This window comes from Canis aureus, chromosome 24 (assembly GCF_053574225.1).
Source record: "Canis aureus isolate CA01 chromosome 24, VMU_Caureus_v.1.0, whole genome shotgun sequence".
NCBI classification, from domain to species: Eukaryota; Metazoa; Chordata; class Mammalia; order Carnivora; family Canidae; genus Canis; species Canis aureus.
The window spans coordinates 45,544,017-45,565,673 of NC_135634.1; the positions used below are offsets into that span (position 1 = coordinate 45,544,017).

General features: G+C 49.2%; 1 protein-coding gene across 1 annotated transcript; it reads left to right on the forward strand.

Annotated features, from left to right (window-relative positions):
- Position 1: 1 nt before the first annotated feature.
- On the forward strand, positions 2-20,270 carry SNORC (secondary ossification center associated regulator of chondrocyte maturation). Its single transcript, XM_077869267.1, has 5 exons — positions 2-142; positions 12,512-12,671; positions 13,017-13,180; positions 19,184-19,366; positions 20,047-20,270. Exons 3-5 carry the CDS (start codon positions 13,108-13,110, stop codon positions 20,154-20,156), a joined length of 366 nt encoding a protein of 121 aa, XP_077725393.1. The 5' UTR covers positions 2-142; positions 12,512-12,671; positions 13,017-13,107; the 3' UTR covers positions 20,157-20,270.
- The last annotated feature ends 1,387 nt before the right edge of the window (positions 20,271-21,657 follow it).

The window sequence follows — 21,657 nt, forward strand, 5'->3', positions numbered from 1 at the left end:
CACTAAACCGTTCTCTTGGCACCGTGGAGACGCTCCAGACACGTGAGCCCCTGAGACATGGAGGCAGCCATGGCCTTTCCTGCCAGGGTGTGGAACACTGGCTGGTTCTGTATTTGGGAATGTAGAGGTCAAGATAAACATGGTAAGTTTGACCAAATGTCTTTACTCCTTTCACTGTCCCTTTCTGCTGACTTGTGGATGGTCTCTTGCCCTCATACCACAGACACACCCTCTGAATGTTCCTTCCAGAGCCTACCCACACCTTCCAAACTGGACTCCACTGTGTGCTTGTTCAGGGAAAATAAAAATAAATTAAAAATTAAAACACAAACATTTGGGGTGGGGTAGGCAGATTTGGGGTAGCAAAGTCATTTTTATCATGGAACATTGCATTTACTTCACCAAGAACCTTGCTTCTACTTGAGGAATTTCCCACTTAGTGGAAAGAAACCACCCCTCCTGCTCTTTCTCACATTCTCATCTGTTCACGGACTTCCAACTACCACATTCTGTCCCTTTCAATAAATTTAATTTGCTAATTATCTTAACTCTTAGTTTTAAAGTATTTGTTTTGTACATGGTTTGCTTTTACTTAATTTGGAGGCTTAAAAAAAAAAGACCATACCCAGACCAGATAGCTTTATTATGGAGACTTTCCCCTAGGTGGTGTTCTCAATACTGTTGCTACATTACAAATTACTCCAAACTTACTTAGAACAACCTCTTCATTTTGCTGGTAACTTTATGAGTCCTTATTTTAGGGAAGGGCTCAGCTGGGGAGTTCTCCTGTGAGGTCTCCTGATTGTGGCCATATGTCAACAGGGCTGTGATCTTAGAAAGATTTGATAAGGTTGGCCAAGATGGATCACTCATGTTAGTGGCATTCGATTCTGGCTGTTGGCTGGGAGCTCAGCTAGCTTCATAGCTAGAGGAACTATATATTCCTCATCAGCATATCTTCAGAGTAGTTGGACTTAGGTGGCACTGGGCTCCCTGCCAGAGGAGAACCAAGCAGAGGCTGCATCACCTTTTCTGCCCTAAACTCAGAAGTCATATAGTGTCACTGTCAAAATCCTCACACAGCTACTGAGACTCGGGGCTGGAAACATGAGACCCTTTCCATCCTGATGGAAGAAGTAAGGTCACATTGTCGGAAGAGCATGTGGGGTGGGAGATGTCCTTGCCATTTTGGGTAATTATCTGCATAAAATTAGTTTGCATATGCATCAAGGAACTTTAACTCTCCATTGGCTCTGAGTTGAGGGATTACTTTAAATCCCTCAGGATAGATTAATAGTACTTCTGGCTTTATCTTTTAAGCAACCATTTTATAAATATGTAGTAGTGTATCCTTCTACAAACAGTATTTTTTTTAATTGATCAGGTAAAGAATTGGAATTTTTTTTTTAAAGATTTTTATTTATTCATGAAAGACACAGAATGGCAGACACAGGCAGAGGGAAAAGTAGGCTCCATGCAGGGAGCCCAGTGTGGGTCTCAATCCTGGGACTCCAGGATCACGCCCTGGGCCAAAGGCAGGTGCTAAACCGCTGAGCCACCCAGGAATCTCTGAAATTTATTTTATACAAAGTGCCCTCTCTGCATTATTAATAAAAATAAAAAGTCTATATGTCTGACAGAAATGCTACCGTGAAATGAAGCTATTTCTCTCCTGTGCTTCCAGTGTGTGGGAAGTAGAATTTCCTCACAAGAGCATCAGGCATGCACACTCCAGACAGTAAGTTCTAACCAAGAGCATATTCCAGATGGAAGCTGGAGCTCCTGGTTGATGGGTTTCATGGAGCAAAAAGAAAGCCCAGCTCTGGAGATAATGGAATTGGCCCTGCTTTGAGTATAGGCGGTTCCTAATGAGTCTCCTTGCTGGGACGGTGGGGAGCCTGGGAACCTCGAAGCAGCCACATGTGTGATGTTTATTTTAGGGATGTCATTGGATGTCCTGGGAACGAAGAACCTATACAGCTCTTGGTAGTGCCACTTGTGGACTAGGAACCTGCAAGGGGGGAGTTTCCCTCTGGGGATTAGTCATTGGGAATGTTTTGCAACTAAAACAACATAGCTATGCTTCACTGTATGGGAGGAACAGCACATAGATGCCAGGAAGCAAGGGGAGAGAAGTGGGCTTTTTCCCTGACTGCTGCAATGTAGCCTAAAATCTATCATTCCCCCCGTTTTGTTGCTGGCAAAGGGATGACACCATGAGGATGAAACTCATAATAGCTTCAATACTCAGTTCAGGGACACCTTGGTAGCTCAGTGGTTGAGTGTCTGCCTTCGGCTCAGTGCGTGATCCCAGGTCTGGGGATTGAGTCCCTCATTGGGCTCCCTGTGAGGAGCCTGCTTCTTCCTGTGTCTCTGCCTCTCTCTCTGTGGCTCTCATGAATAAACAAAGTCTTAAAAATTCAGTTCAGATCTTAAGCAGAGCCATAATTTCTTAAAGATTGTTTCCTTTCTCCTCAAGTGTAGGAGTGGTAGATTAGGAAAAATTACTTTTTCCTTTGAATTCCTCTTTTAGAGCAAGAAATGGTCCTGAAAATTGTTGGTGGGTTAGTATTAGGTTTGGTTGCATATAGAAGGTGAAAAGCAAACAAAGTGACTTAAACAAGATGGTTTATTTCTCAAGTGAAATCTAGAGGCTGGCATGTTGCTCAGGGACCTGGGTTCTTCTGTTTCACCATCCTGATTGTGGCTTCCATACTCATGGTCACTCTTGGTCCACGGTGACTACTAGAGCAACAGTCATCAGCCCAATATTCCAGGCAGGAGGAGGGAGTGGAGTGAGGCAAAAGGAGCACTCCTCCCTGCTTAGTCCTCCATAAATAGGAGCTTTTTTGGGAGTCCTTCCCAATGTCTAAAGTCTTATTGGTTAGAACATAAATATGTAACTATAGTTCGTTGCAAGGAAGACTGGAAATTTGGAGATTTTAGTTGACCACTTTACCACCCCAAATACCATTGGGGTGCTGTTTCTAAGAACTGGGGAGAATGGATATTGCATTGGTGGTTAGTCTCTAACACTAATTTGCTCTAATTTTCTGTTTTGAAGTTGGAAAAATTGGGGATCGTTTGTACACATTGATCATGGGAAAGGAAGTCTAGCAAACTACCCCAGTTTGGTCTGTGGACTGAGGATCTCAGTGTTTTCCAATGAGGAGGTTCTTTTTCCATTCTTGTGCAGAGCTGGGGTACCAGAGCAATTTCCAAAGGCCCAGCCTTGCTGTGTTTGGCATCTCCTACTTCTGCACAGAGTCTGGATTTGGGGTGGGGTTTTTTTTTTTTTTTTTTTAAGGTATCCTGTGGAGTGAACCTGCAACTGGTTTCATGAATGGAGTTGCTGGAGTCAAACTGTCAGATATGAATGTTGGTCCTACCACCTACTTTGGGCAAGTATTTTTTCCCTATCTGCAAAATGGAAACTATCAAGTGGTTATGATCAATAATTTAAAATGCAGGGCATCCCTGGGTGGCTCAGCGGTTTAGCACCTGCCTTTGGCCCAGGGCGTGATCCTGGAGTCCCGAGATCAAGTCCCACGTTGGGCTCCTGGCATGGAGCCTGCTTCTCGCTCCTCCTGTGTCTCTGCCTCTCTCTCTCTCTCTCTATCATCTCTCTCTCTCTCTCTCTATCATGAATGAATGAATGAATGAATGAGTAAATAAATAAATAAATAAATAAATAAATAAATAAATAAATAAATCTTTTAAAAAACTTAAAATGCAAGTGCATGGTATAGTGCCCAGTGCATAAAATACTTGATAAATAGTGTTTGTAGGCCATTTTGCCAGAGTGAAGGGAGTTTGTAGGCTCATGTAGGCTCAATACGGTAGACTATTATTAAATAGGGATAAAATTTCTCTTGGACATCTTAATATTAGTGCATAGAAGTAGCCCGCAGGGAGGCAGTGTGGTACAGGTTCTATATGAAGCTGTATGTCAGCTAGCACCAGATCATCTGTGGAACTTGAAGCAAAAATCATTCCTTAAGCTCCATGACCAGAGTTTCTAATTTGGAGTGGGACCTAGCATCGGAAATTATTTTGAAGTACAGAATGGGCAGTCTGTGAGTAGAGAAGTGTTGCCTACCTGATACTGCTCTGACCTCCAGAGTTTGTGAGTGCGATCTGTGTGTGCATCTACACATCTTTGCAGCATACTGCCAACCCACACTGTTTTCAGATTTAACACTTGTGTTTCAGCATGGGTTCTGGATGATATATGATAATCAACCTTTGCAGTTTTCCTGAAGCAGAGTTAAGTTGAAATGCAAGTATGGTGAGCCTCATATAGGGCTTAGTCACTTACCTAATTTTCTGACTCTCTAGTAACATGAAATTAAGCCTTAGATGGCTCAGGGTCCCATCATAAAACAAATATTCAGTCAAAAGAAATGGAAAAATGTTGGTGTTGAAAAGGTTAGTAGCAAAATGGATAAAGGTAAAGTTACTGAAGGATTGATCAGTAATTGTAGGGAAACCATTAACACCATATTCAGTGATCCCATCAGTCATTCTGTCCATTTCTAGGTGATTCTTTTTTTTTTTAATAAATTAATTTTTTATTGGTGTTCAATTTACCAACATACAGAGTAACACCCGGTGCTCATCCCGTCAAGTGCCCCCCTCAGTGCCTGTCACCCATTCACCCCCACCCCCCGCCCTCTTCCCCTTCCACCACCCCTAGTTTGTTTCCCAGAGTTAGGAGTCTTTATGTTCTGTCTCCCTTTCTGATATTTCCCACACATTTCTTCTTCTAATGTCTCTCCAGTTCACTTAACAATCTCACCTGGATACTGTGTGTGTGAACATGAATATAGAAAAATTGGTTTATATCTACAAATATATAAAGCAAGGAGAAGGGCCCCTGGCCGGCTCAGTTGGTGGAGCATGCAGCTCATGATCTCAGGGTGTGAGTTTGAGCCCCATGTGGGGTGTAGAGATTACTAAGAAATAAAATATTAAAAAAAAAAAAAACCCTCTTAAGAAGAGAGTAATACCATCTAAAATAGGCAGTGAATAACATATACTTAGCTGCTACAGTTCTTGTCTCTGTACCAGCTCACAAGCTATGGGTGATAATGTACAACTTATTTCCTTATTTCTCATTCCATGTTCTTTTGCCCTGTACCTTCATTCTCGAGGGGTCTGAATCCTTAATAGTCCTGAGGTTATTGCAACTTTTGTCTTTAATTAGCTTCCCCCCCATCCCAAGTTCAGGTTTTCTTATTAATGAAAAATTTCAAACCTACATAGAAGTAGACTAGTGTTAGGAGTGTCTAGGAAGTCCAATGATCTGAGTGCCAGCAGATTCTGTCTAGTAAAGGGCCCTCTTCCTGGTTTGCAGACAGGTATCTTGCTATGTCCTTGGGTGGCAGAGAGCTCATGTCTCTCTTTATCCACCTTTTGACATTTATTTATAAAGAATTTATTTTTAAATTAAGATTTTTATTTTATTTCCAGTATAGCTAACATGCAGTGTTATATTAGTTTGAGGTGTACAATATAGTGATTCTGCCATTCTATACATTACTCAGTACTCATCAGAATCAGTGTACTCTTAATCCCCTTTACCTATGTTCACCCATTGTCCCCCACCCCCGCCCCAGCTCCCTCTGGTAACCATCAGTTTGTTTTCTCTAGTTAAGAGTCTGTTTCTTAGTTTGTCTCTCTATTTTTCATTTGCTCATTTGTTTTGTTTCTTAAATTCTACGTGTGAGTGAAATCATATGTATTTGGTTTCACTTAGCATTATACTCTAGCTCCATCCACGTGGTTGCAAATGGCAAGGTTTCATTCATTTTTTATGGCTGAGTACTATTCCATGGTGTGTGTGTGTGTGTGAGAGAGAGACATCTTTATCCATTCATCTTTTAATGGACATGGGCTGCTTTCATAATTTGGCTATCGAAGACAATGCTGCTGTAAACGGGTGCATATATCCCTTTGAATTACCGTTTTTGTATTCTTTGGGTAAATACCCAGTAGTGTGATTACTAGATCATAGGGAGGTTCTAGTTTTAATTTTTTGATGAACCTGCACATTTTTCCACAGTGGCTGCACCAGTTCCATCCTCACCAACAGTGCAAAAGAGTTCCCCTTTCTCCACATCCTCACCAACACCTGTTGTTTCTTGTGTTGTTGATTCTAGCCATTCTGACACATGTGAGGTAATATCTCATTGTGGTTTTGATTTGCCTTTCCCTGATAATGAGTGATTTTGAGCATCTTTTCTTGTGTCTTTTGGCCATCTGGATGTCTTCTTTAGAGAAATGTTCATTCATGTCTTTGTTGAGTTGTATCAGTTCTTTATACATATTGGATACTAATCCTTTATCTTTCAATCTTTTAAAGATCATCTTTCCCTTTGTCAGGGCCCTACTCTCATGACCTAATTTTCTTTTTAAGATTTTATTTATTTATTCATAAGAGATACAGAGAAAGAGGCAGAGACCGGCAGAGGGAGAAGCAGGCTCCCTGCAGGGAGCCCAATGTGGGACTTGATTGGAGAGTTCTGGGATCAAGCCCTGAGCCAAAGGCAAATGCTCAACCGCTGAGCCACCCAGGCGTCCCCCCTCATGACCGAATCTAACCCTAATCACCCCCAAAGGCCCCATTTCCAAGCACCATCACTAGGCTTCAACATAAGAATTTGGGGGGACACAAACAGTTACAGCAACTGGTATTAACAAACTCCTACCTAACATAATCCAGCTTCAACAATTGACATTTTACCAATTTTGTTTTATTTCACATTTTTATTTTTTTTTAAAGGTAGGGAGGGGCAGAGTGAGAGGGAGAGAAAATCTTAAGCAGGCTCCATGCCCAGTGTGGACCCCGACAATGGGAATCAGTCCCACAACCCTGAGATCATAACCTGAGCTGAAATCAAGAGTTGGACACTTAGCTGACTGAACTATCCAGGTGCCCCCTTCTTAGACTATTTTAAGACAAATTCTAGATATGTCACATATTTTAATGTGTGCGGTAACAGATAAGGATGCCTTTTTTTTTTTTTAAGTTTTGTTTAAGCTCTCCACCCAACATGCGGCTCGAACTCACAACCCTGAGATTGAGAGACACATGCTCTTCTGACTGAGCCAGCCAGGCACCCTAATGAGTATGCCTTTGAAAAAAGAAAAGAACAGGGATGCCTGGGTGGCTCAGCGGTTTGGCGTCTGCCTTCAGCTCAGGGCATGATCCTGGAGTGCCAGGATCGAGTCCCACATCGGGCTCCCAGCATGGGGCCTGCTTCTCCCTCTGCCTTTGTCTCTGCCTTTGTGTGTCTCTTGTGAATAAATAAGTGAAATCTTTTTTTTTAAATAAGTAAAATCTTTAAAAAAAAAAGACTATATGCGAGTATCACATTAACCATGTTGATAATTAATATCTAAACCCAGTCCATATATCATTTTCTCATATTGTCCTAAAGGTGTCTTTTTTAAAAGTTTGAACCAAAATCAAAATGAAGTTCATTTGGTGCAATCCAGTTCCTCCTCAAAAATGAAATTGAAAAAATGGAATCATTTATCCATGGAACATACTATATTGGATTCGGCAAGGAGCATCCTTTATAGTATCAATTAACTCCTCTCTCACATTTTCTGTATATTAGGAGTCAGATCTAGAGGCTTGACTATATTCAGATTCTCCCTTTCCCTTCAAGGAATACTTCATTGCTGGCATGGTGTACATCCTGTTGCATCCCATCAGTCACGTCAGCAAGTGGTTTTGTCTGGCTGTCCCATATTTTCCTTATGTCAAAATTCATCAGTCCATCCCATGGCTGTAGAGTTGACTCACCCATTATAACCGGTCTGTTGTTGACCATTCATGTAGCAGTTTTAACATTCCTCAATGGTATAACCGTCTGTTATATATAACCGGTCTGTTGTTGACCATTCATGTAGCAGTTTTAACATTCCTCAATGGTCATTGTCTAGGTCCTATTATTGCATCATTTGTCATTGAAAAATAGTGACCCTTGGGAGGAAAGGGAGACCTTATTTTGAGTAATTCAAGACTTAGAACTTGGAAGAAGAGTGGAAAGAACTCCAACGTGATTTTCACTCCCAACTGCTAACGTCTTACCGTATCTGCTTTATCAGTTTTTCAGGATAATCAGTTTTTCTTAATGATGACTCTCTGTATTTATTTATGAACCATTTGGAAGCAAGCTGCAGACATGTCCCTTACCCCTAAACATTTCAGGGCATTTCCTTGAAACAAGGACATTTTCTTACATAACCACAGTGTAATTATTAAAATTAGGAAATAAATTATATAATGCTATTAATTAATATTTAGGTTTCATTCATATTTCACCAATTGCTCTGCTAATATGTTTTATAAGGAGAAAACAAAAAGGTGCAGTACGCTATCCATGATCACTTTCTGTATTTAGTCGGCATGTTCTTGAGTCTTCTCTAACCTGGAATGGTTCCTCTGTCTGTCTTTGTCTTATCTGGACATTTAAGGATGTAGGACAATTGTTTTGTTGAATGCCCCAATTTGTGTTTGGTGTTTTCTCAGGATTTGGTTGAGATTATGCAATTGGGCAGGAATAATACAGAAATGATGTTACGTCCTCAACGCATCATAACATATGATGATGTTGGTTTGAACCATTACTGGTGATGTTAATTCTAATCCCTTGATTAAGGTGGTGTCTGCCTGGTTTCTCCACTGAAAGGATTTTTTTTATGGGAGATACTATGAGACTTTGTAAATATTCGATTCCTCATCAAACTTTTTAAAAAAATTTATTTATTTATTTATTTATTTATTTATTTATTTATTTATTTATTTATTTATTTAAGAGAGAGCATGCTCATGAGAAAGGAGGAGGAGCAGAGGGAGAGGGAGAAGCAGGCTCTCAGCTGAGCAGGGAGCCCAATGTTCAATCCCAGGACTTGAGCTAAAGGCAGACACTTAGCCTACTGAGCTACCCAGGCACCCCTCCTCATCAAACTTTTATTCACTAGTTTAAGCAGCCATTGATTCTTGCTTGAACAATGAATACTTGCCATACTTTCCTTTTATACTTATTAGCACTCTGTTACAAGGAAGAGCTTTTCATGCACACACGCACGTGTGTGCACACACCCATGCATGCCTGTGCATACACTATAGGTTAGAATCTGATAGTATTTTTCACGCATAGATTGTTCATTTGGTGCCCCTCCAACTTGGCTCTCCCTCATTTTTTGAGCACTTCTTTCTTCATGAGATATTCTAGACTCATCATCTACTTTTCCTTTCCCAGATTTGGAATTAGCCATTTTTCTAAATCTGTTGCTTCTGTAAGGAAGCCTGAAGATTTATGAGTGGAAGAGTCTCAAATTTGTTTGAGTCTACCCAAACATCCCCATTCCAAATCTCAAGGTCTCACTCCTGTCCAATCAGTGCTATAGGTTTCACCTGAGAAAATTGACACAGCTGTGAATTCAAGACTGTAGTTCTGCAATTCACACAGATTTGGGGCCTGATCTGTAGCCAGTTATGCCCTGTATCCACAAGAAATAAGGTTTTAAAAAAGATTTTATTTATTCATGAGAGACAGAGAGGCAGAGACATAGGCAGAGGGAGAAGCAGGCTCCCTGTGAGGAGTCTGTAGGACTCAGTCTCAGGACCTCAGGATAATGACCTGAGCCAAAGGGAGATTCTCAAACACTGAGCCACCCAGGTGCCCTGAAAAAAAGATATTTTTTTAAAGACTGTCACAAAAGGGCTCTAGTTCTTTGATCATGACTTGGCTTTCAAATTTAAAGCCTGAACTTGTCATTTTCTGTGAACACCCACTACAGTAAAACAAGTAGCCAATTCATTTCACTGTCCTATTGATCATATCATCATCACCTCTATAAACATCAAGTACAGTATCTACTTGATCTTTTAAGCCTTGTCTTCAGTAGGCACTTCATGCAAAACAACCACATGAGTCTTAACATATGGCATGCCACATGTTACCAGATCAGATTTTCTACTGGCAATCAGGTCTTCTGTGCATTCAAACTCAAACATGGTGGCAAGCCAAACTCAGAAACACATCTTTGAGGGCCTGTTTCTCAGGATCATTCCAGGTGCAAAGCTCTGTATTAGGGTCTGACTTGGAAACAGGATTCACTCTAGGTATTTCAGACAGAAGAGATTTAATGCAGGGATATATTTTAAGGATGTCTAAAGGACTGAAGGAGTAGAAAAGGGAAAAGGGAAGGGAAGTTTACTTATAAGTTGACAACTGCACCTAGACAACCGACATCAGCCAGGGCTAAAGAAAGATTCCTCAGAGGCCACAGCACTTTTAACTAATGCTCCTGGAATTGGATTTCAGCTGCCTAGCAAGGACCCAGAACCTGTACTTCCAACTTTATGTGGCTGCCCCCAAAGCCACCATCACCTAACCTGAGTCCCTGATGTTCTTAGAGCTGTCAGAGAGTGTCACTTCTCCCATCCCACCTTGTATCTCACAAGTGCCTCCCATTAGCAGGTGCTAACAGGAAGTCAGCTAGAAAGGAAGTTTCAAGTGTCCTTGAAAACTGTCATTTTGAAACTGTAGTTATCTGACTACATTATGCTGCTTCATTACATTGCAGGGCACAAAAAGTTGAGGATGGGAGCCCGGGGAGTAATAAGGCAACATAACATGAATAAGCAAGTGAGAAGATGCTCAATGTTAACTCCATCCCAGAAATCCCAATGGATTGAATCCAAATACTGAGTTCCTGTTGCATGCTGGGCATGGTGGTGCTAGGTTCTAGAGATGCATTGGTGAACAAAATACAGCCCTTGCCATCCTGGGATTTATAGTCACATAGTGGGGATAGGCAAACTATAAACACTTCATCTAATGGCAATATTACCTCTATCTGACAAAAGATTTTTATTTTGGATACACACACAACCCAAACAAAAATAAATGTAAAAAGATAGACTACTCTAATAAATGGCAATGAAAATTGAACAGACCATTCACAAAAGAGGATACTCCTTTGGTCGCTGAATATGAAAAGGTGCTCAACTGTGTTAGTCATGGAAATGCAACCACAATGAGGCACCATTAAATACCTATCAAAATGACTAGAAAATGAAAGACTGGCATTGCCAGGTATGGGTGAGGATGTGGAGCCACTGCTTACAGTACTCATAAGAGTATAAACTGGAAACATCTGCAGAAGCTAAACACTACCTACCCTCCGACCTAGCAACTCTGTCATTAGGTTTATAACCAAGAGAAGTTAGCGTGTATTTTCACAAAAGACATGTACAAGCATATTTATAGGAGCTGTATTCATAGAAGTTCAGACCTGGAAATAACCCAAATAGACACAGGTAAATGGCAAAATGGATAGAAGCATGGTTAAGTTGTGACATATTCATATAACCGAATACTACTACTATTCAATAAAAACAAAAAAGCTGCTACATGCAGCAATGTAGATGAATCTCACAGAATCTCGGACAACAACAAAAAAGCCAGTGAAACAAGTTCATGGCCTATGATTCCATTTATTTGAAGTTCAGGAATAGACAAAACTCAACTATAGTGACAGAAGACAGAATTGTGCTTTGGAGGTACTGATGGGTGGACACAGGAAGGATGCTACTGATGTGCTGGAAATGTTCGATATTGATTAGGCTGTTTGCCCTGGTGTATACATTCATAAAAGTTCCTCAAACTGTAAACATAAGAACATAAGATTTGTGCATTTCACAGTATATATGTTATTCCTCAGAAAATTCACCAAAAAAAAAAAAGGTGAAAGAAATGAGAATCTTATGTATATGTAAGTGCTAGAAAGAAATGATGTGATGGGTAGATGGGAGGCTGACTCATTAGGACTTGAATGGTGATGAGATAGGTACATACTGAGCTGAGGGACTGCCTTTTGGGAGATGGGATGGCAAGTGGAAAGGCACTGTGACAGGACCACGTTTGCTACGTTGGAGGAACCTAGTCAAGGCCAGTGGACTAGAATAGCGAGCAAGGCCAAGGGAAGCCTTTAAGGTGACTTTTCTAAGTTCAGGGAGAAAGCATGAAGAGTGTGAGGTAAGGGGTGCTGGCAGTACTTTCTGAGAGATTAGACAGGAGTAAGGGAGAGAAAAACCTTTGATGACTTTTAATTATGTGGCTAGGACATCTGGGAAGATCTGGGGCTGGGTTCCACTGACTGAGCAGGACTGGAGAGGCACTGGAGTCAGGGTTGGTTTGGACACGTTAAATTACATATACTTTTTAGATACCCATGGAGCTTTTGGGGAGGCCGTGGGTGGTCCGGCTGAAGTTCTGCACCACACCCAGGGTGGGCACAGATGCCAGGAGCACACAGGTGGTGTTTCAAGTCTCAGATACCTGAGAGAACAGAGAGCAAGAAGAAGAAACAAGGCAAAGTTTAACGACATGAGCTTTTCTGGAAAGACTAGAGCTACTGAGGGTTTGGATCGAAACTGCGTTAAAAGTGCTTCTTTCACAAACCCTGATGAGTGCTGTCTCCCCACCAGGCGTCGGAGCCCAAGAGTGAGCTGACTCTGTGCAGTGCTGACTGCCTGGGCTTCAGTCTCTCAAGCCAGGGCCACAGGCACTAAAATGCAGATCCCTGGGCCTACCCATGACCCCCTGAAACAGAGTGCTGGAGGCATCTGCATTTTCCAAGTAACCTGGGTGAGTCTTTTTGCACATTGAAGTTTGAGAATCTTTCTTCCAGTGGTTGAGAGTGTGTGTGTGTGTGAGAGAGAGAGGGAGAGAGAGAGACAGAGAGAGAGAGAGAGAGAGAGAAAGAGAGAGGGCTGTGGGGAGGGAGAGAGGCAAAGAGAGAAATTTCCTCTTTCTTTCCCTCTCTGAGGGTGGGGCTACTTTGGAGTTCAGGAAAGCAGTCGGTTCTGTAAGCTTTGCTCTGTGTCTGTGTGTGTGTGTGTGTGTGTGTGTGTGTGTGCGCGCGCTGATGTGTGGGGGGCGGGCACGGTGTCCCAGGAGGACAGAGTTTGCATTGATGAAAACCCTTCCCAGCCCTTTGATAGCTCTTTCCCGCCGCTCTGAAGTTAACTAGCTCAGTCGTCGGTGCACCCTGCTCTCCAGCTGCGCACCCTCACAGGCCAGGATGGCATTCTGTCTGGCCCTACGCATGGCCCTGCTGCTCCTCCCCGGGGTCCTGGCCCCTGCAGTGCTCACAGGTAAGGGTGCTCCCTTGACTCTGCTGCCACCAGCCGCCCAGGGCCAAGAAGCACCTTGGGCCACATTCTCCATTGCCTACTGGGCAGAGGCCCTTCATAGGAGATGGGGCAGCTGTTTGGGGCGATTCTGTGGAGGGCTCCTATGGATAGGCTGCCAGGAGCCGAGTCGATGTCCTGGGAATTGCTAGCCACGGGGACGATGGCCCGTGAAGCAGGGGGGTGATTTACGGAGCAAGGCTAGGGACGTTAGCTGCCTGGGGGACGTGGGGATTACCCCAGCATGCTAAAATCTGAAGGTTTCAGACCTGGGAGTCAGGAGCAGGCATCAGGCACAAGGCAAGCGGCTGAAGGACCAGAGGCCCCAGGCTCCTAGGCAGAAACTACAGAGCTCTGTTGTTTTACTTTTCAACCCTGCAAGCCCTTCTCTGCTGGCTTTATGAAATGTCCTTCCAGAGTGAGGACTCAGGTACTATTCCCAGCCCATGAGAAATTCCAGAAAGAGCAAGGGCCTGAGACTCCTTGGCAAAATCATGATGAGGACACTGGACTTAGCCTCAGTACTGAGGATGAAATGGCTGGGTCGGGGGTCTGGTGAGAAGGAAAGTCCCAATAGGCTTGGGGTGGCAGGCTCCCTGGACCTGGGGCATGGTGCTAGGGCCCTCTGCTGGGAGGGGCTGGCCCCATCCAGCTTCAAAGCTCAAGAGAGAAATAGCACAGACAGGTCCTGAATAGTCTTCACCCTGGAAGAAAGCAATCTCTGTTGGCCATGAGGAGAGCCAAAATAGAAATATTTCAGGGCCCCTGTGTGTAAGGTGGTGGGTGGGAGGGGGTCCTGGGCTGGAGAAAGGTGTGGGTAGGAGACCCTGGGAGACCTTCTCTGCACCATAGGCTTTGGGGGAATGTCTGTGGATCTATCAGGGTGTCAAGTGGATGCCAGCCACCTGAGCATGGCGCTGGGGAGAGTTGCTGGGGGGTGTGAGGCCTAGTGGGACAGCCACACACTCAGGCACACACACCAGGGAGAAATGGGTGATGGTGAGTTGCTTGTGGGCATCCAGGCCTCTCTAGATGCCCTAGGAAGAAGCCTGGCTTTGCTTCTGGCTGTGTTTACCAGCTGTTTCTCAGCTTCTCTGTACATCTCATCTGTATCACGGTGATAACTGCAGTCAGTAGCTCTGCCTCCCTTGCAGGGGACCATAGGACTACCAAATTCAAACATAAGAGCTTTCAGGATGGGCCAGGCCTCCTGTAGCACCCAGTAACTGTTGGGGACATGACTAAATGTCCCCAGCCCCTCCTCTGGGTGCAGGGTGGTCTTGGGGCAAAAACACCTCCCTCATGTAGGCTGGGAAGGTGCCCAGCCTCCCTTTATATGGGAGATGAACCAGTTGGGCAAGACGGGCTGGTGTGATGCCCCAGGAACTGGGAGAGTGACCTGAATGTAGGATGGCATCTTCTATGGACTAGACCTTGGGACTGTGGTCCTTGTAAATCCTCCACACCCACCCAACCCCTGCCCAGTGGTCAAAGTGGGTAGAGGTGAAGGTGCTGGCGCCTGCCTGCCCAGGTTCTGGGGCCGCCTGGGGAGCTCCTGTCCAGTTTCTTGTTCCCTGAGTAGCCAGCTCTCCCTGCCTAGGATACTGGCCAGAAGCCCTGGATCAGGCTGTGCATACACAGGCTGGGTGGGTGGGCTTTGTCTGCTGCCACAGGAATGTTTGGGGACGTGTTTGGCATCTCTAGGACCTCACCTGGCCTCACCTCCCTCCACGTGTCCTACCAAGAACAGGCAGGCCAACTCCACCCTGGAGTCTTTGGGGTTTTGGCTGGCTGTTGTTCTTCCTGCCGTTCTGTGAGGGAGGATGTTTGGGAGGTTCTCAACTACCCCACTCTGGGCTAGAAGCTCTGAGCAGGTGTGTACAAGGCCTAACAGGCCCCCTGCCCTTTGCTTGGTGGGCTGGGGTCCTGCAGCAGGCACGCAGGGAAGGAGTGGCTCTGTGGCTGAGGTCCAGGTCCAGCCTCCTGGCCTCCCTGTCGGTTGCCTGTGGCTGCAGCTAGTGGGGCAGGAGGAGCAGGCCAGGTTGAGCAGGCGGGAGGCCAGGGCAGCGATGAAAAGGCCCTTCATGGCTGGCACAAAGGCTGTCTGTGAGCTTGGGTGCCTGGCCTCACGGCCCTGTGGTCAGAGCGAGTGTTAAACAAACCTATTTACCGAAAGGCAGGGCAGCTGGAGGCGGTGGGACCAGGGAAGAACCCACTGTGCCCGGGCTTGTGGCAGGGTCACAAGCCCCCCCCCTTCTGGTTTCCTTGGTCAGAGTCACAGGACTTGCTAACCCTGGTCTATCACAGGTCCCCCTTGGTCCTACCCGTCTCTCTGTTCTCACTTAATATCCCATTGGGGCTCACAGCTCACCTTCCATACCTGGGACTCTCTCCTCCATGACTTTGCTTGTGTTGGTCCCTCTGCCTGGCTTTGTTTCCCTCATCTCCACTCTTTAGAAGGGCCCTCCTGCCGGCAAACTCTCTGACAGCTGCTTCTGTTTAGGGCTCTCCAAGATACAATGGGGTGGGGGGGGGGGAAGGTGGGTTATTGCCTTTCAACTTTGTTTTCTCCTTTTATTATAGCAAATTGAGAAAATACAGACATGTAGATGAGGATAAGAAAAGGCTCTGGCCTCTTCCTGGCACCTGTACCTCCTTTACGAGAAGGCTGGTGGCTGAGTCCAGGCTGCAGTTCTGAGCCTACTCAGATGCTGGCAGGCCTCTGGGGGTGTCCCGTGATGGTCAGCTGCAACAGAGGTACAGCACACAGATCTACCTGGCTTGTATCTGGCCAGAGGGGCCCTGGGGCCAAGGCAGCAGCTGACGATGGCAATGCCAGCACAGTTACTACTTGTGTAGACCAAGGAGAGGCACGGTCCAACTCCCATTTCACAGATTGGGAAGTGAAGTCAGGGAGTGGGGAGGGAAGTCAGTCTCCCAGGGTCCCAGGGTGACGTTGCAACAGAGGCTTCGGACCCTGCCCTTTTGGTTTGGAAGCCCATGGGTTCAGCCCCTCAAGCTTTAGGGACTGGTTTGGTGTTGGAGGAGGGGTTGCAGTGGGTACACACGGCAGGGATAAGGTGGCCTGAGCCAGTGTGTTTGGCAGGGAGGACCTGGCTTCTGTGAGGAGCAACAGAATAAGAGTGGGTCATTGGTCTCCCAGAAGGGGAGTAGGCCTGAGTGTGCCCCAACTGCCCTGGTCAGAGGGCCTCTCTCCCCAAGATGGCTCTTGGGCTCTGGCAACAGGCAGAAGGAGATGCTTACCTGGGCCCTGCTAGCTCCAGGTAGCTGATTCCCCCAAATACTACCCAGGTTGGCTGGGCCTGGTACCCAGGAGCCCTGTGGTAGCCTTCCTGCCATGGTATAAGAGGAGCAAGTGGGAGCCAATGGTTTGTCCATTTACCTGGGAAGACAGGCAGTCTACGAGCCCCAGACCTCAGAGCCTAGTAGTGGGCATACTCAGGCTTTTTCTCTGGCTCAGCTCCTAGGAGCCTGAGGCAAGCATGTCTGGGGCCCAGCACTTTCCATAGCAGCCACAAGGCTTGTAGACCCACCCCCACCCCCCCAGGCAGTGACAACGGGGGCCTGACAGGGTTACTCCCTCACCTTCATGGGGTGGTCTTCATAGTTGGTAGTGGGTCAAGGCGGCCTCTAGACACCAGCATTTTGGTTCAGCCTCAGGCCCTGCCAGTGAGAAGCTTCCCTCACACTGTATCCCAGGGACCTTTTGCCCCTGGGAGATCTGCTTTGCCAGGGCGTTTCCTGAAAAGGGATGTCAGCTCAGGTAACCCTTGGGGAACAGAACAGCGGTCCCTGCCTGCAAGCTGAGCCTAGACCGGATCTAGCCCAGGCCTGAGAGAGGCTGCAGGGGCAGGGCCTGGGGAGACCTGTACAGTATGATTGTAAAGAGCTTTTAAATTTACATCAAAGTTTCAAGAATAACCCAGTGAACTCCAGTAGATTCTTAGATTCACTTTTGCCATATTTGCTTTTCTTCCTGTCTCTCATCTACCCAGTTGACTTTTCTGAATGTTGACCATTTGAGAGTAAGTTGTAGACATCATGCCTTTTTGGCCCTAAATGCTTCTAAGAACAAGGATGTTTTCTTACATAACCAGTCAGTTATCCAAATGAGGACACAGACATCGATACAGTACTGTTCTCTAAGTATATTCATTCTTCCCCAGTAAACCCCGTAGGACCCCTCATCCAGGAATACATGCTGCATTCAACCTCCTTGGTCTCTAATCTGGAAAAGCTCTTCAGCCTTTCTTTGTCTTTCATGACCTGGATGTTTTTGAAAGCATGGTTATTTTAAGACTGACCCTGAATTTGGCTCATGTTTCCTCGTGATTTGCCCCAGGTGGGCACTGTTAGCAGCAAAGACCCAAAGGCACCTCTGTGTCTTCCCAGAGAGCAGCCTTTCTCTGCAAGCCAGTGAGTCTGAAAGCAGCTTGGCCCTGGCCTGTCTGTACCAGAGGGAGCTCTCAGGGGTGAAGCCTCTGGAGGAAAAGGTGCCTCGGGGACCTGCAGGCAGGCTGGCTGGGCTGCATGAACTACACAACTTCCCTGATGGTTTCTTGGGAAGTGTTTCCTGCTACTTCACTGTCCAGGGGTTTTGGAGTCCCAGCAGCACTCCTCACAAAGGCACCCCCCCCCCCCAAGACTTGGTTTCCTCAACTCTGAGGCAGGGATACAACAGTTCCTAGGCACCGAGCAGCTGGAGTCAAAGAGATGATGTCTGTCATGGCACCTGCTGAACCCATTCTAGGGACTGCGTGGGGGCTCAGCGTCTCTGGATCACAGCTGATATTAGGCACTGGCCAGCCCTGACCCTGCTAAAACCGATGCTCAGGGCTGGGGTGGGGAGCCCAGAGACTGCCTGCCATTCTGGTCTTGAACTTAAACTGGGTGGCTGGGGCCTCCTGTCTGGGAAGGATAGATGGGTCCAGGGTTGGGGTAGTGCTGTGGGACTCCTCGGACCAGGATCCTTGAGTGTGTGAGTGTGAGTGTGTGTGTGTGTGTGAAATTGGCATGGGCCGGCATGGCGGAGGTGGGGATATGGGGCTGCAGTTGTCACACAGGCTTCTCAGTCTCAACCTGCCCCATTCCCTGGAGCCCCTGGGTGCTCTAAACCTTGCTAACTCCCAACCCAGGAGCAGAGAAAGGCCTCTGCAGAGAATGCTGCACAGGGACTGATGTGCTGACTGAGCCCCAGCTTGTGTGGGGGCAGGGGGAGCATCGGCCCTTTCCTGGGGCTTCCCTTTCACTGACCACAGACACCCCTGCCCATCCCTCTGGCCCTGTTCTGTCTGGAAGCAGCAATGTCCTGGCCTTGCAGTTTCTTAGGATACAGAGTCACCTTGGGGTTTAAGCTTCAGAACACGGGGTATGTGTGGGCACTGGGCCCCATGTCCTGCGGGCTGTGTGGCTCTGCCCAGGTTAGGGCAAAGGCAGGGAAGCAGAGGAGGAGTCTGCCTCTCTTCCCCACTTCCTGGGGCTCTGGGTAGGCAGGGACCCTGGTTCCTGTTGGGGGCGGGGGGGGGGGGGGGGGGGGGCGGGGTAGTCGTCTCACCCCCTTCTGGCCTCTCCAGGGTCTTCTGGTCTCCAGACCTGTGTCTGCCTTGCAGGGGGAGGGTCCCTCACAAGTGTCAGTCATGTCACCCAGGCCTATGGAGCCCGGCAGTTCAGAGGAGGGATCCCAGGTGGAGGCCCTGTGCCCGCCCACGGTCCTGAAGCTCTGCGGCCGGCGGCTCGGGGTCTTCCCAGCTGTTTTCTAGGAGAATCTGTTGGTCCCCGTCTCCCTCCCTCGGCCTCCCGTCCGTCTGTCTTCACCGGCTCGGGCTCGGGAGCAGTCTGGCCAAGTAGGGGCTGAAACGGGAGGCCGCTGCGGTCTGACCCCAGGGGCGGGGCCACGGCCCGGTCGGCCCTGCCGCCTGCCCCCAGCGCCCGTCCTTGGCCTTGCAGCCGAGGGCCCGCAGGAGCCCGCGCCCACCCTGTGGAACGAGCCCGCCGAGCTGCCGTCGGGAGAGGACCCCGTGGAGAGCACCAGCCCCGCCCGGGAGCCCGCGGCCACCGGGCCCCCGGCCCCCACCGCCACGCCGAGCCCCGAGGACAGCACCGCGCGGGAGCGTCTGGACCAGGGCGGCGGTACCTGCGGGAGGCGGGCCCGGGTGGGGGTGGGGTTACGGGGGGGGGGCAGAGCTTTGGGGGGGGCGGCGCGGAGCCTTGGAGGGGCAGGCCGGGGCGGAGGGGTTGGGGGGCGCGGAGCCTTGGGGGGACGGGCCGGGGCAGAGGGGTTGGGGGGCGCGGAGCCTTGAGGGGGCGGGCCGGGGCAGAGGGGTTGGGGGGCGCGGAGCCTTGGGGGGACGGGCCGGGGCAGAGGGGTTGGGGGGCGCGGAGCCTTGCGGGGGGCGGGCCGGGGGGCGCGGAGTCTTAGGGGGGCAGGCCGGGGCGGGGGGGGGAAGATGGGGGGGCGCGGAGCCGCGGGGGGGCGGGCCGGAGCCGGAGGTGGCCTGGGGGGGGGCGCGGAGCCTTGGGGGGGCGGGCCGGGGCGGAGGGGTTGGGGGGCGCGGAGCCTTGGGGGGACGGGCCGGGGGGCGCGGAGCCTTGGGGGGGCCGGCCGGGGGGCGCAGAGCCTTGGGGGGGGCGGGCCGGGGCGGGGGTCCGGCTGGAGGGCGCGGAGCCTTAGGGAGGCAGGCCCGGGCCCGGGGGTGGGGGGGGCGCGGAGCCTTGGGGGGGCGGCGGGACAGGAGGGCGCGGAGCCTGGGGGGCGGCGGGGGGCGGGGGTTGCGGAGCCGCGGGGCTGAGCCGCCCTCCGTCCTCCGCAGGCTCGCTGGGGCCCGGCGCCATCGCCGCCATCGTCATCGCCGCCCTGCTGGCCACCTGCGTGGTGCTGGCGCTCGTGGTCGTCGCGCTGAGAAAGTTTTCCGCCTCCTGAAGCGAATAAAGGGGCGGCGCCTCGGCCGCGGCGCGACTGGCTGCAGCCCCGGGGGCGCCCCCGTGTCTCAGTGTGTCCGCGCGTGCGTGTGTGGGCCAGCGGGGCGGGCGACTCCCACCCGTGCGCGCGGGTCCCCGCTCGGCTGCCCGCGGCCCGGGCTTCGCCGCCCCCGCCCCCGCCCCCCGCCGTGCCCGAGCGCCCGGGGCCGCCCGCTGCGCTGGACCGCGGACCGCAGGAGGGGGGGCGGGGCGCGGCCGTCGTCTGACTTGGTCAGCCAAGCCCCATGTGCCAGCTCGGAGCGCCATGCCCGTCCCTCCAGCGCCCCCGGGACCCCCCCCCCCGCCCCGCCCCGCCCCGCCGCCCCAGGAGCAGCCCCACCGCCGCTCCCACCGCCGCCGTCCCAGGCAGCCTCCCTCCAACCCCCGCTTGCCCCTGGCTCTCCTTTCTTGGTCACGTCCTTTATTTCACACGCTTCCCTGGGAAGCCCCGCTTTTATAATTGAGATTTAAAATAGTGGCTGAGCTGCCCCGGGCACGGCACGACAGGGAAGAAGCCAGAACTACATCTCTTTGCAGTGGGAAAGAAGACTAGAGGCGGGACTGTCTGCGCCCCAGTGATGGTTTGATCCCTTGGGTCTAGGTGTGGGTGCTGGTGGAGGGAAGCTGTTCCTCCTTCACCTCTGATTTCACTGCTGTTTCTAGGGACTCTTTTGGCCTCCTTAGCTTCCTTGAGCTCCTGATCACTTCTGCTCCAGCTAAGACCAGTTTTCTTCTCCTGGATACTCCAGATGGGCACTGGCCCAAAACACATGAGGGTTAGAAGTTTCCACTTATGAAGGACTGTTCTAAAACTGACCAGTTCTCACGAAACTGTTTAAATTACTTCATTCCACGTAACCTCTGGTAACCAAAGCCCTAGTTAGAGCAGCTGATCCAAATCAGCATGCTGTTTACCAGCTTCAAAAAGCTTAACTGGACAAGGGCCAGGACCAGTGGTCACCCCTCCCCTTTGTCCCAGGGTCCCCCACCCCCAAGAGCAGCATAAGGCCAGGAATGGCCCCTCTCCCCCCGGCCCCCTCTCCTCAGAGACTTAAGTGTGGGTACTCCCCCTGGGGGTGTAGCACAGAGGCCCTATGAGCATCAGTCAGTCAGCCGCTCCCTGATGAACCAGAGTGTTGCACACGTATGCACCTTCCAGAAATCCATCCAATTCTCCAAGGGTCTCAGGTCTCAAGAATGCCAAAAGCCATGTTGTGGCCTGTGAGAAGTTGCTACAAAGTTCCACTTGATCTAAATCCTGGGCTAATGAAGGACCTGTTCTGGCATGGAGGAAAGTGTGCCCTGGCAGAAAGAGTGTGGTCTCAGGCAGGCAGGGTTGGGAAGGGTCTGATTCCAGACGTCCACACTCCAGGACAGAGTCGGGGGTGGGGGGTAAGGAATCCATGAAGGTAGCTTGGGCTGGGGGAGGAACTGCATTTGGGTAACTTGCTGGCACCAAAAGT